We start from the raw sequence: 14,369 nt of genomic DNA on the forward strand, positions 1-14,369 counted from the left end.
CCCCCCCCCCCCCCCCCGTGAAAGCATGAGAATGGTTAGGGGCCCTCACAGTCGCTTTAAGGTAAGTTCTGCTACGAAGCCCTAGGCAGTGTAAATGAGACCCAAATGCCGTTGAGAAAATACCCTGAGAGATAGCCTTTATAGGAAACACCTGTAAATGTCTACATTTTCCTGTACATTTGAACTCAAGTAAGGTAGGGTCCAACACATTCACCTGAAAAATATTTGAAGTCCAGGCTTCCTACTGTGGGGTCAGCGAGTGTCTCACCAAGGGCTTCAGAACCAACTCATAGAAACCATGGGAACGTTCATCTTCTCATTTCCCTCCACGGCGTTAGAATTCGTCCCTACCCGCTGCTGCTTAACCCCCCCACCCCCCCCACCCCCCGCCTCTGAAGAACGTGGTGTGATCTGGAAGGATTTAGAGCTGTCACGATTGTGACAGGTTAATAAGTAATGGGCAGCACTTTACAAGTGATTTCTGGGCTAAAAGCAGTTGGAAGGTTCTGAGGTTTTGTTCTGAAATCTTAGCTGAGAGTTGGCAGCAAAACACCGCATTTTAAAATTATATTTAAAGCAAGATCAGAAGACATTCTCCAGGCTGATTTCATGTCTAGTTAAATATCCGCAGCTTTTATGTACTTGCACTTCCTTTTTTCATTGCTTTCTGCTAGATGTGAGGACTTAGAATGGGCACTATCTTTTGCAGATGTTCAGACTATTTCAACATCCCTCTGACTTTGCTCCCCTCTAAGAGACAGCGTGAGTGTGTCTGAAAAGTAAGCCATTGGAATAAGTGAAACATTTGGTCAGCATGTGTTTGTTTAAGTCGGGCGTGTGTTTTTGGGTCAGAAAATTCCATTGGTTATTTCCCCAATTTGATTTTCTCCAAATTCAGTTTTTAAAATGCCCATAGATGATGATGGTGATAATGATGATGATTAAAAAGGAACTGGGGCACATTTCCTTTTAAAAGCCGTAAACCTCACAGCCATGTATCTTCTTGAGAGTGCTTATCCTGTATATTGTATTATAGCTGGAAAGAGAAGTTTCAGTTTCTTTTTTTTTTTTTTAAGATTTTATTTATTTATTTGTCAGAGCGAGCAAACATAGGCAGAGGGAGAAGCAGACTCCCCACTGAGCAGGGAGCCCGATGCGGGGCTCGATCCCAGGACCCTGGGATCATGACCTGAGCCGAAGGCAGACGCTTAACCAACTGAGCCATCCAGGCGCCCCGAGAAGTTTCAGTTTCTAATGCAAAGGTTAAACGTGGATTGGAAGACAGTTTTGACCAAAATTCTGTCTTGGTTCTTAAGGTCTTCTTCCTAAACATTTCATTTAACACAATGTTAAAAGCTTTAAACACAGGGACTATTGGTTCTTCAGTACACTTTTCCATAATGCTCCTTGACCTGTCTCCCCCATGTACCCCTGAAATCTCCTAACCTAATCGTAACTCGGACCAACTGCCCAAGATGCCCAGGACCACGATTACAGGGTATAAGGGTGATTCTTCAGCCTGACGGCCAGACTTCTGAGCCGTTTAAGCTTTTTTGTTGTTGTTGTCGATCATACAAATTCTCCTTCTGAATGTGTTGTCCATAAAACAGAGTCTTGGCTGGGTATCTCATGTGTTTTTAAAATGTTCTCCAAATGATAGAAGTGGCTTGGTAGAGAAGCTAAAGTGTTTATACAGTTTCTCTTAGAGAAATAAAATTCTTTATCCTAGATCGGATGTCCCGTTTTCACAAGATGATTGCTGAGAAGGTTATAGGCGGCGTCTCTGTTAAAAAGCATTGCTTTCTGTTAACTAGAGATGTGCAAGCGAGCCAGCGCTCCATAGCCTTAATTGCAGAAATGATCCACACTGCTAGTCTGGTACACGACGACGTCATTGACGACGCAAGTTCTCGGCGAGGAAAACACACGGTTAATAAGATCTGGGGTGAAAAGAAGGTACGGTGTTTTTGTTTCCTTTTCATCTTCTTACCCATTCACACGCTCTTTGGATTGCATTTACTTTTTAGATTTGTCTCATTAAAAAGTAAAATATGCTTCCTCAAATGCAGCCTTCCAACTTTCAAAATAGTATTCACGTCTTGTGTGTGTACATGCGTGTCGTAATAGAGAAAACCACAGGAAAATAAGCTTCGTATTTCTGGCTATTCACAGTTTTATGCAGAATTCCTTTTGGTTATAGGGAAAGGGATTTTCGTTGTTATCCAAAAAGCATATCTCCTGAGGAACCATACATTTGACTTTTGGGCTCAGATTACGCAGGTCCAGTTTAATTCTTTAACCGTTTATTGACGGCCCTGTGCAAGAGTATCACGGCAAGTAAATAAGGAAAGTTAAAATACTTATGTGTGTGTATCTATATATCTTAAATATAGATATGTGAAAAGATATATATACATACACGCATCTACTGTGAAAATTATACATGTTTAAATAGAGGCTCTATAATTGAATTTGGTTCATACATGTATATTTTAAAGCCGATTTCCACAGTATTTTATTAGCATCTCTTGAAGGGGGAATGTAGAATGGGGACTTTTGCCTGAAGATCTTTAAGTCACGGGTTGAAGGTGGGAGTGACGCTGAACGAATGAACGGGAAGGCGTCCAGGCCTTCTGCTCGGAGGCGGCGTCCCCGCAGCACACGCCTCACGAACAAAACACGAGTGTGAACAAGGTTTCCCTCTGCTCACCTTCCTCACATGTCTATGGTACCGGGTTCCCTCCTGTTTTCTAACCGCCCTTATGAAAAAGAAGGAATGTGTAAGAACTGTCATCTTCACATGCTGGTTTTACTTTCGCGTACGTGACTTTGCTGTGTACCGAGTCCTACGATCTCATTGACAAATCTTTTGTTTCGCATGTGAAATTAAAAGGTTTTGTGTCCTATTGACAGAATTCCATACCTCAGAACGTTGTTTCAAAAAAGCGTGTGAGGGGGTGCAGTTTCATTTTGGAGAGGTCACGGGTACCTCTAGGACACGTGCCTACAGGCGGCTGTCTGTTTTCAGGGCCCGTCCTGAAGCTTTATTTCGGAGAACAAATTCGGGTCTTCTCCTTGCCTAGTTAGTCCCGACCAACCGTCGTTGTACACACACACACACACACACACACACACACACACCCCTCCCCCCACCCCCCACCCCCGAGATCCCCTCTGCTGTTGGCGGCTTCTTTCAGCCTGAGGCTGGTCTGCCAGCCTCCTCCCCTTCTCTGCCTCTCATGGAAGGTACCTGTGCTTCCGATAAAAATCCATTCACACAGCGCCTCCTCCAGGAGCCCGGGTTCCAGCCTTTCCTTCAGCCCCTCACCCAGCGCTCCCCAGCGCCCAGTCTGGCGGCTTCACCTTCATACGCTGGAACCTTTTGGCCTCTAGGATCCCTGGGGCCAGGAGAGGAAAGACATAAAAGCCTAGAGATCCAGAGCCCTAATGATGGAGGGGTGGATGAGGGATATATATGTGTCCATATATATCATCCTGGGTACAATGACTCTATACATGTATATTTCTGTTTATGTCGAGATAATTTGTACAATATGTTATATAAAATGATTAATAGGTAAACATACCGAACACTAATTTTAGATACTAGAGAAAAGACAAAAAAATTGAAATGTGATGTTGAAAATTTCTATGAAATCTAGCATTTACAATTTGTAACTACACTATAATAAAACTCAGGCATATCTTTAAATATGAAAATAAGTATATTTGATTACAGTGTATAATTCAGTTATGTATAATTTATAACAAGCTGTAAGTACAGTATGGGCACCTACTCCCAATCTAAAGAAGATTGGAAAAATATTGATTAGTGCTCACTACAAAAAATTTTTTCTAGGAACGGGGGCAGTGTGTATAGCAAAGAGCATTGAACTTGGAGCCAGGATGCCTTGGTTTGCTTTTCACTGAAAAAAGCACACGTTGTGCCAGGTGCTGGGGTGTGCCCGGCGCCAGCTGAGATAATCCGCAGCCCGGGCCCCCAAGGAGTTGGGTAAATAGGGCATCATCGGTGTTTGAAGACAGTGTGAAGACCCCAGTATGCGAGGGGCGCCGCGTGCACGTGCACGCGCACACAGAGGAGAAGCATCTACAGACTGAGGGATCCCGGTGGACTTCCTGGAAGTGTCACCCAAGCTAACTGTGCGGCTGAGTCTGCCCAGTGAAGAAGGGGAAGGATTTTCTGAATAGAAGAGACAGTCAGTGCACAGGCACAACAGCGTGGTGTGAGGGAAGCGCGAGGGTTCCAGCACGTCTGACCCGAGGGCCGCTGCACTCTGGTGCGGCCACGGCGCGAAGCCGGAGAGCGAGATAGCGCCCGTCCCCCCGGCATTCACTTGCTGTGCTCTGAACTGGAGAGAAGGACTGGGTAATCTCTGGGAACCGATCCAGTTCCAGCAATGTCCCGAATCTGTAACTGATTATTAGGCAGAGGCCCGCCAAGGAGGAGGGAAGGGAAGACTTCCCGCGGAGATGACCCCTCCCTCCCGTCCTGCACGTCCTCTCTGACAGCCAGCTCCATTGTGGGCTCCACTGCTCTGATGCTTTTCTCCACTGCTCTGATGCTTTTCTTTTTTTTTCTTCTTTTCTAGGCTGTTCTTGCTGGTGATTTAATTCTTTCTGCGGCGTCTATAGCTCTGGCACGAATTGGAAATACAGCTGTGATATCTATTTTAACCCAAGTTATTGAAGATTTGGTGCGTGGTAGGTTAATTCTGACTTTTCTTTTTTATTCAGTCCCAGTCTAACTAGCCAGGCAATCAAGCCATATGGCAAGTGACCCTTTCTTTCTTTCTAGGTGAATTTCTACAGCTGGGGTCAAAAGAAAACGAGAACGAAAGATTTGCACACTACCTTGAGAAGACCTTCAAGAAGACGGCCAGTCTGATAGCCAACAGTTGTAAAGCAGTATGTACGTTCTGTCTTTGTTCAAGTTAAAAAAAAAAAAAGCCTCATAGCTCTTTCTTGGGAGCTACTTTTCCTGAGGGACATTTCTCTGGAGAACCTTAAAATAGTAACCAAAATCCCAATAGGTCATTGAGAAAAGGATGACATCCCCAAACAGCGGAGAGCTTCTGCTGTGGGTTTGTTTTTGCGGTCGTCTTTTGCTAGCGGACATTCACTTTTCATCTTTCCTCCCAAGAGCAGAATCAAAATTAGCCCTCTGCACCCGGTCTAATCTCCAAACTGTGTGACGTTTGGAACAACTTCTCATAAATAATTGCTTTCCCAATTGTCCCGTATACCATTTCTGCCATTTACCCTTAAAAACTAGCGAAGTGCTTTGTCCTTAAATATGCTGTTTGCCCAGGAGAAAATGCCTGTTAGATTGTCCTGGTGTTCTTTGGCCTTTGTTATGAGTAGTAGATCTTCTCGGTCTTTTTACATGACATATAAACAAGCCATTTTTCAGGGCACCCTGGTGTCTCAGTGGGTTAAGTGTCCCACTCTTGATCTCGGCTCAGGCCTTGATCTCAGGGTTGTGAGTTCAAGCCCTGTGAAAAAAGAAAAAAAACCCACGCCATTTTTCTTCGGGTATAAATCAGGTGTGAACCATCCCTTCTTCTCTGCCTCCCTGGCTTTCCCTCCGCTCTTCTTTTTTTAAGAAGTCCCTACTCCCCTGAGTCTGGAGGCTACAGCATGTGGTATTCAGTGCTGTCCCCTAAATGAGAGCGGGTTCTCCCCATGGCATTGCTCATATGACTGCGTCTCAGCCTACCCTACGTGACAGACGTGAGTGGTGGGCAGGCCCTGGCCCCTTGCGGTCAAAGCAGCGACAGAGGGAGCCCTCCAGGGCGCAGACGTGCATTGCTGCCCTCGTGCGCTCTTACTATTACTGCAGTTAGAGCTTTTCCTCAGGCCTCTCCAGTGAGAAAGGTCTCTTGCCAACAGTGGCTCAGTTCTGAAAAGTGTCAAGAAATGGATAACTGAGTCATAAAAGGATGAGGACATTTTCTTTCTAAAAAGACGTAATGACACCTCTAAGAAATGTGAATTACGTAGAACGTGCTGGCCACGATTTCAGCCATTTTTGTCTTTATCAAAAGGGTCGGTATTTTATTTCCAAGGAATTACAGGTGTGGTTTTTTAAATAGAGAGATGGATGAAAATATGGTAGCCAGTAGAATGCTGAATAAAAGAATGACTGGTTTTAAAAGGGAGTGCCATCAATCTGTTACATTAACCCTTCACTGACCATCGTATCCCTGATGGTCAAAATCTCCATGAAGACGGAGCGCCAATCTCATAAGGCGAGCTAGGGCCCTCGGTGAGGCTCACGGGTGATTTCACAGGCTGGACACGGCAGCAGGAAGCGCTGGTGGGTAGCGGGGCCGTTGGAACTGGACACGCTGAGAGTCGTCGTTCACACAAAGTAGACATCCCACAGGCACAGGGCCGCAGCACCCCGTGAGAACCAGAGGTGCTGATGCCCTCTGTGATCAAACCCTATGAAGGGCCAAGGAGATGGACCAGAGGCACCAAGGAAAGCCTGGACTGTGGTCCCCATCCTCTCTGTTTGGAAAGCCAGAGACATTCTGTCCTAGCCCACGTACTCATTTATAAACTGCACCCCGTTCTTCACAGATTAGCAAGGCTCCGGGAGATGTGTGTATTAACATGGCTCAGCCCTTTTTAAAAAATGAGATGCTTTATGCTATCCACTAGGAGGCATGCTGGCATCATCCCACAACGACCCACTTTTTCTGTGATTTATTCCTAAACCCCAGAACTGTTAGAATAATAAAGCAAAATCATAGTGTGAGCGTTCTAAATAAAAGATTCTATATTTAAGTGCCTATGGGTAGAAATATTCCAGAGGTGTTACATATTCAAAAGGGCTATTTTTATATACTCCTGGTATTCAAAATGCAAAGACATGTGGGGCTCCAAAAGTTCATGCAAAGCAAACTAGAAGGGCCAAAAAGAGGGAATACAGAAAATTTAAACGTTGGGATTATTATGGAATAACTAATAAGAGTCTAAGATGTTACGGGAATTTGAAGGAAATTGAGCAGCTTATAATTTATGCTAAGATACCACCCCCCTTCCTTAACCACTTGTATTTTCAGTAGAAATGGTATAAAAATCTAAGAGAGGGCTATCTTGGATTGTTTTAGGACAGTGATTGATATGAAAATAGTAGTAATGTTGTTAAATAAGTGTTATTTATTTGTATACATAGTCACGCAGAATACATTTGAGCTTACCAATGAAGGCTATGATTTGTTCCCCAGAAAATCTAATGGGAATGAGATCTGAGAGGTCCAGTGGCCCATTCCGTGTTAGTCAGACAGTGGCTGAGCTGGGATTTGAACCTAGAACTGGGTGTGGTAATCCTGTATTCGTTTTTCATTCTTTTTTTTTTCTTTCTTTCTTTCTTTCTGAATTTCTCCTCTCTCCAGTGCTGCATGGGGCCTGGCATCGATGGTCTGTCTTCCTGTTACTTTATTTTCAAAGCCATGGCGCGTCATTACAGGCTTTTGTTCTGTGGCTTGTATTTGCGAACAGACTTTTGGTACGATATTCTTACCTCATCTGCAGATAGACCTTATTCCTATTTTGCCAACTGTCATAATATTGTCATAAGAAGGGGAAAATTTTTCTGGTTCAGGATCCAATCCAGGTTCTCACGGTGCATTTAGCGGTCGTGAATCTTCAGTCTCTTCTGGAACAGTTCCCCAATCTGTCTGCGTTCTTACGTTACCGTGAACTGTTGAAGAGCACCGGCCAGTTATATTGTTGGACTCTCGAGCTGGAGTTGTCTGCGACTTCGCACACTAAGATACAGGTTATGCATTTGGGGCAGGAGTACAGCAGAAGGGAGGCCGCCTTCTCGGTTCGTCCTGTCCGGGGCACGTGACGTCGCTTTGTCCCGGTACTGGCGATGTTCACTTTGACCACTTGATTGTGGTGGTGACTGCCAGGTTTCTTCACTTGAAAGTTACTATTGTTCCCTATCTGGGAAGGTATTTTGAGATTATGTAAATCTGCTTCTTATCAAGCTCTCCGGTTTTCACATCTAGTTATGATTGTTTCGACTTATTCCCACGATGGTGGTGAAAGACAGTTGTGCGAATTCCATCATTCCTTCCACGCCCTGCTTCTCCAATAGAGTGGGTCTTCTGTTTTAAGGAAGATCTTATCTATAATGGCTCTTGCTTTCTTATTCTATGGATTATAACCCTTTATTGTTATTTATTTAAATGCTAAAGGATCCCATATTTGGCCAGTGGGCAAGGCCCTTTAATCTGGCTCCTGTGTCCTGTTAATCTGTCTACCCTCTTCCTTCTTTCCGCACTTTCTTAATTTCTAGCAGGAGGTGTTCCAGGTTCATCGTGTTCTTTCCAGTACTGGGATTCATAGTTTCTCTAAGGAGCCCTGTTCTTTCTGGTGGAGAATGGTGTTTAGAAACCAAGATCCTGCCCTAGGTATCATTGGGCCCTCCCAGTGGACAGTATATATATAAAAATGGGTATGCATCTATCTTGGGCTTTTTATATCTCATCTACGTGTATTTATTTTATGATTATGTAGTTCTTTATTTTTAAGATTTTATTAATTTGAGAGAGAGATAGCAGGAGCAGGGGGGAGGGGCAGAGGGAGAGGGAGCAGCAGATCCCCGCTGAGCAGGGAGCCCTGTGAGGCTCAATCCCAGGACCCTGGGATCACGACCTGAGCTGAAGACAGACGCTTAACCGACTGAACCACCCAGGCGCCCCTCATCTATGTGTATTTAAAACCATGAGGTAACGACAGGATTCATGATTTATTCTAGCATTCCTTCTTTCCATACAGTTGACCTTTGAACCACATGGGTTTGAACTGCACAGGTCCTTCTGTGCGGGTTGGTTGGGTTTTTTTTTGTTTTGTTTTGTTTTTTAAATAAATACAGCACTGTGAAAGTCCTTTCTCTTCCTTATGATTTTTCTAATAACATTTTCTTTTCTCTAGCTTTATTACAAGAATACAGGATATAATACATACAACATACAAAATATGTGTTAATCGAATGTGTTAATCAGTGAGACTTCTGGTCAACAGTAGGCTGTTAGTAGTTAAGTTTTGGGGGAGACAAAAGTTATAGGTAGATTTTCAACTGCACGGGAGGTGGGGAGTGGTGTCAGCACCCCTGACCCCCATGTTATTCAAGGGTCAACTGTATTTGTAACTCCTTTCCCTGAGAGTAAGAAGCTTGGCTCCCATTTTCCCCAATATATTTATTTGCTCAATCCCCTAGAATATACGATAGGGGCTTAAAAATCGGTAACTAGTAGTTCAGTATTCATTTACAGCTCCTTTTGTCTTTAGCCTGAGGATGATATAATCAAAAATCTGTGTTCGAAAGTTACTTTTCACCCCTTTTCAGTGTGGTTACGTTAGTATTTGACATATAGGTGAGGTTTTTTTACTCCATTTTAGGGGTTCCCTCCCAATCTTAGGGATTTTGTGTTTGGGGTTGGAGGCTGCTGTCGTTTTCTCGTTTTCGAGTGTATGAAACATTGACAAAGCACTGCGAGTCAGAACGGTACCGCAGGTGACTGCCCGCCAGCCCCCCACCTCGCTCCGCAGCCTCTCCTCCCCCCTGCGAGGAACCAGGCTCAGTTTCTGCTTTTTCCTTCCTGTGTTTCTCGGTACACAAATGAACGACACACAGGCTGGGATTTCCCCTTCTGTCTTACAAGGAAAAGCAGGATGCTGTGCCACTCTCCCTTGGCACCTTGCTTTCTGCAATTAACCAGGTATGAGGGAGACCATCCCATGCTGCTCTGTGGAACCCCTTCTCGTTTTGTAAACAGCCGCCTCGCATCCCATCGTGTGGAGGCGCCGTGCTTTTTCTCAGCCCCTCCTGCCTGCGGGCATTCGGGCTCCTAGCACCTCACAGTGACAGGTGAGGGCACAGTGCCACACCGGGCGTGTGCTTCTGAGTTGCTGGCAGTGCACCTGCAGGCTGGCTTTCGGGGTGACTGTGTCCGTGGTTTTGTTGCCCCAGCACCGATCTCCGCAGCCAGGTCGGGCCGTTACCGTGTTTCCACCGGCCGTGAATGCGGGTGTCGACGTCGCCGGCAGCCTCGCTCAGAGTGGGTCGCGAGGCTTCCCGCTCCCAGGAATGGCATCGTGGTGGAGTTTGAATTCGCATAGCTCCTTTCTAAAGGAACCCTGAACAACTTTTCAGGGGCTTAAGGGCCATTTTTCTATCTTGAATTTTTGTGACTTGTCTATCTGCGTCCTGTCCCCGCTTTCTAGCGGGTGTCTGGTCCCCCATCCCCGCAGTTCTAAACAGCTCTTTATATAGTAAGAATACTAGCTCTTGATCCGTGATTTTATGTTGCCAGTGTTCTCGCCCGATACTTTTAGTTGGTTTTTGACAACAACCTGTTTTGATATTTTTATGTAAGAATGGAGCTCCAGGAATCTCCACTGTTTTTAGTAAGACACGATACATGTGCGTATCTGTCTGACATGGTGGGCGCACACACTTAAGAGACAACAGAGATAATACCAAGTGCCCGGCCCCTGCCCGTGCAATCAGGACTCCGCAGCCTTTCCGAGACAGGGCGCACCAGAACGTTCCGGGAGGTGTGGCCCTTCCTCGCCAAGAGGCACAAGTGTACCCCATGACCTGGCTGTGGGCCTGCTTCCCGCAGGACGGTTAGCCAAGCGCCTCCTCCATTGACTTAAGCCCTCCTTGTCCCCCAGCCACGTCCAGAACGATAACTCTCCTCTGACGCGGGGACAGGAAGCGCTCGCGTCCCGCCGGCACACCTCCTTTGCGCTTTTTGTGTTGCGTGGCCTGTGACCTTCCGGCTGGGGAAGGACAGACCCCCGCAGCCCCTCCCCAGGGTGGGGGAGCAGGATTCTCTGTGAGGACCGGCATTTACCCCGCCGTGGTGGAGATCCGAGCAGAAAGGGCCCTTCCCCGCCTGCGAAGCAGGAGCTGCCCACGGAGAGAGCCTCGTTTGTGGGTTAGCGCGTGAGCGCGGGCCCGCAGCCGTGTGCTTCCTGAACCGCACGTCACTTGACCCCTTCGAGCTTCCGTTCTGTGCCCAGCAGAAGCAACGTAGTGAAGTGTTTAAGAGCACGGTCTCTGGAGTCAGACCTTCCGGGTTCGGATTCTGATCCCGCCATTTCCCAGCCCCGACACATCTGGGGCGAACCCTCTGAGCCCCCGGGCCTCGCTCGTGAGTGAGCTGACCCGCGGGCCACCTCAGAGCAGGACCCGCGCCGACTGAGCGCTGGGGAACTGTTCGCCCCTCGCAACCGTCAACCGCGGAAACGCTGATGGGACGTTGTGAGGTTTAACTAAGCTAATGTGAAGTGCTTATGCTAGGTGCTCCGTAAATTTGAATCCGGCAAGTTTAGAAATAGAATGGAGCGTTGAAGTGGCTTTTGCTTTTCGGGAAGAAAGCTGGCACTGCGGCGCTATTCTGTGTTGAGGTAACTGCGTGAACAGGAGCGCTCTGTGAAGTATTTCCATCTAGAAAGGGGGTGTCCCCGTGTTCTGAGCTCAGCACATGCCCGCCTGCCCGAATCTCGTCTGCTCATTCAGCCAAGTGGACGGCTATCTTGACTCTTGCCGAAGTTTCTGAATTGCTTCACATGTGGTTTCCTAGATTCTGTAGTTTGGTTGGAAAGAGGACGCCCTCCCTGTAGCTGTTATGAGTTTACTATTCACTCAAGGAAGTGGTCACCTGACCTTTCACGACGCGCACATTTTCATCCGAGGGCGTGCAGCCAGACGTGACACAGTCACGGGCTTCCTTACAGTCATCAAAAACATCCTCTGGGCTGAGCAGGTGGTGGGAGCTGGCTTTTAGTAGCCGCGATGCAGGGACCCTGCCCAGCTCCTGCGTCTGCACCGGGGGATGCGGAGGAGGATTATTAACAGTAACAGCACACATCTAGTGTTAGAACCAGCTGCCAGGCACCGTGCTGAGGTTTAAAAGTAGCATGACATGCATTCCTTACAGCGTCCCGAGCTAAGTGCTTTAGGTCCTGCATTTGACAGAAGGGGGAAACCCAAGCACAGAAATACTGAGATCACGTGGTGTCGCAAGGGGCGGAAGTGCGCCCCTAGCGGCCTGACTGCAGAGCGCCCCCAGCCCCAGTCCCCACGGCCGGCGCCCCTGATGCCTGTGCAGACAGGGCCCCCACGAGGGGGCCACGGAGGCAGGGGCTGAAGCCGACGGGGCTCTTCATCATCAGTAACCCACTACAGGCAGGACACTGATGCCATCTGGCTTTCTTTTGGTTTTTACCCGGTCTTTGTTTTCTAGAAATGCGGCAGGGCCCGCTTAGCACGCTTAGCAGAGCAGTGGGAAGTGCGCTCAAGTGGCCAGTGCCAGGTAGGGTTTTTTGAGTTTTAAAAAGACTTAGAAGTCCTATTTCTCCTCCACTGAAAAGGGGGGGTGGGGAGCGTTTATGTAGTTAATTACTTCTTGCATAAGAAACAGAGAAACAGTAGGACCAGTGACGGCCCTTTGATAATGAGAAAACAGTATCTCTCTGAAGTGTGAGGCTTGAGGCTGTTACAGACATGTTGGGAAAATAACTGCATTTGAGAAATAAGTGAAATCACCAAAAATTATTAAAAGAGAGGAACTACAAATGAGGAAATATATGGCAACATCGTGTGCGATTAGAGCAGATTAGGTATCTATTCCTAAAATAGGGGCTAAATCAATAGAAAAATAAAAATAGAGCCAACATTTAGGCCAGTTTTGCTGAATGCTGAAAGCAGTGAGAAAGAGGTCTTATCCTAGGGAAGGAGCGGTGGAAGGTAGCTTCCCTAGAATTTAAGAGAACAATCTGAGATCAAGGCTGAAATCCCTTCTCTAAGAACACAGGTATTCTGTGGGTGTCTGGTCTCATTCTGATGGCGGGATCTCCTGACCACGCATAATACAGCCTCACCGCCTCTTATTTAAGGGAGTGGATGTATGCATCCTTGCACTCAAGGCTTGGCTGCCTTGCTCGTTGTCAGCAACTTTTTCCAGAATGATCTTTCTGCTTCAGGTCTCTGTCCTAGGATGCCCGGACCCAGTGGTGCATGAGATTGCCTATCAATATGGGAAAAATGTGGGCATCGCCTTTCAGGTTGGTCCTCTGCTTTTTAAGAACATGGCCCATTGGCACAGGGGGAAGGGTAGTGATGATGCCGGCGTGGCCGTGCTTCTGACATTCCTTTTTTCCGTCCATAAGCTGATAGATGATGTGTTGGACTTCACCTCATGTTCTGACCAGATGGGCAAACCAACATCAGCGGACCTGAAGCTTGGGTTAGCCACTGGCCCCGTCTTATTCGCTTGCCAACAGGTACGTTTCCCAAACTTGCTCTGACACAGTGCTTTGTGTCTTCCAGGCACAGCTGATGGGGGAGTTCAGATAAGGGAGATGTGGGAAAGCATTTATATGAGAGACCTCAGATCTAGATTGGATCCTGGCCTCTGTGACCGAGATGTTGGGACTGGCTGTTTTACTTCTAAGCTTTATCTGTGTCCATATCGGTGACGCTGAGGAGATTACAACCTTCCTCCCAGGGCTGTTGTGAGGATGAACTGAGATAATGTTCATGGAGGTACTTTACAAATTAAACACTGTGTGCATTTAAGGTAGCATGATGATAATTTCCATATATTTTAGGCACTGACAAGGTGAATGGTTTCCGCATCTTGATTATAGGACTGGACTTGGGGTATCCCTCGGAGCCCCTTAAAAAGGCACAGGAAGGGCCTCCGAGCATAAGAAATTCTGAGAAATTCTGCAGTTCTAGAAGTTTAATGAGACTGCTGCACTCAGAGAGCCTTGGCCATTGCCTCAAAATGTCAAGAAGTCAGTGGAATGCACTGCTAGAACCACATAGTTCCTCACAGATTTCTCCAGATTGAGGGACTGTCCATTAAGGAAGTAAGTAAGCTGCCTTCATCTTCTCCCTAATGTGGATGAGAGTTTAGGAAGTGCAGATGCTGCAGGGACTGTGAGGCAGACGTTTCCAGAGCCTGCTCTGGAGCCTGGCCACATTGCTTGGGGCTGGTCCAAATGTGCTTTGAAGTAAGTGGGACATTGGCTGACATTTGGACGTCTTTTTAATAGATTTTCATCTTTGTAGTATGTTTAATCCAGTTAAAACTCGGCAAAGCAGTAAGATGTTCATCACCATGCCATGAAATTAAAAAATTAGCTCTTTGGTCTAAAATTTTAGTAACTTTTAGTCTTTCTGAGATTTGTGCCTCTATTCTTTCTCAGAATTTACAAAGATAAACTATGTCTTCCATAGAACTCAGTGATTCCATTATTAAAACCAGTGACCTTACTTTTGATGAATTTCTGATCCAAGCAAGGAGAGATCTTCT

General features: G+C 46.5%; 1 protein-coding gene across 5 annotated transcripts in view; it reads left to right on the top strand.

Annotated features, from left to right (window-relative positions):
* Positions 1-14,369, top strand: part of PDSS1 (decaprenyl diphosphate synthase subunit 1) — a 44,385-nt gene that overhangs the window by 21,884 nt on the left and 8,132 nt on the right. For 2 of the 5 annotated variants that reach the window (XR_005838911.1, XM_040645314.1), the window contains exons 5-9: positions 1,815-1,956; positions 4,611-4,722; positions 4,817-4,926; positions 13,033-13,113; positions 13,219-13,332. Coding sequence is in view for 4 of the 5 variants with exons in the window: in XM_040645314.1 (XP_040501248.1) it covers positions 1,815-1,956; positions 4,611-4,722; positions 4,817-4,926; positions 13,033-13,113; positions 13,219-13,332 (559 nt within the window). In the remaining variant the exon portion in view is untranslated. Of the gene's footprint in view, positions 1-1,729; positions 1,957-4,610; positions 4,723-4,816; positions 4,931-13,032; positions 13,114-13,218; positions 13,333-14,369 lie in introns of all 5 variants that reach the window. The other 3 variants (XM_040645317.1, XM_040645315.1, XM_040645316.1) reach the window with 3 other exon arrangements.

The sequence above is a fragment of the Ursus maritimus genome, unplaced genomic scaffold, assembly GCF_017311325.1.
Source record: "Ursus maritimus isolate PB19 unplaced genomic scaffold, ASM1731132v1 scaffold_31, whole genome shotgun sequence".
NCBI lineage: Eukaryota > Metazoa > Chordata > Mammalia > Carnivora > Ursidae > Ursus > Ursus maritimus.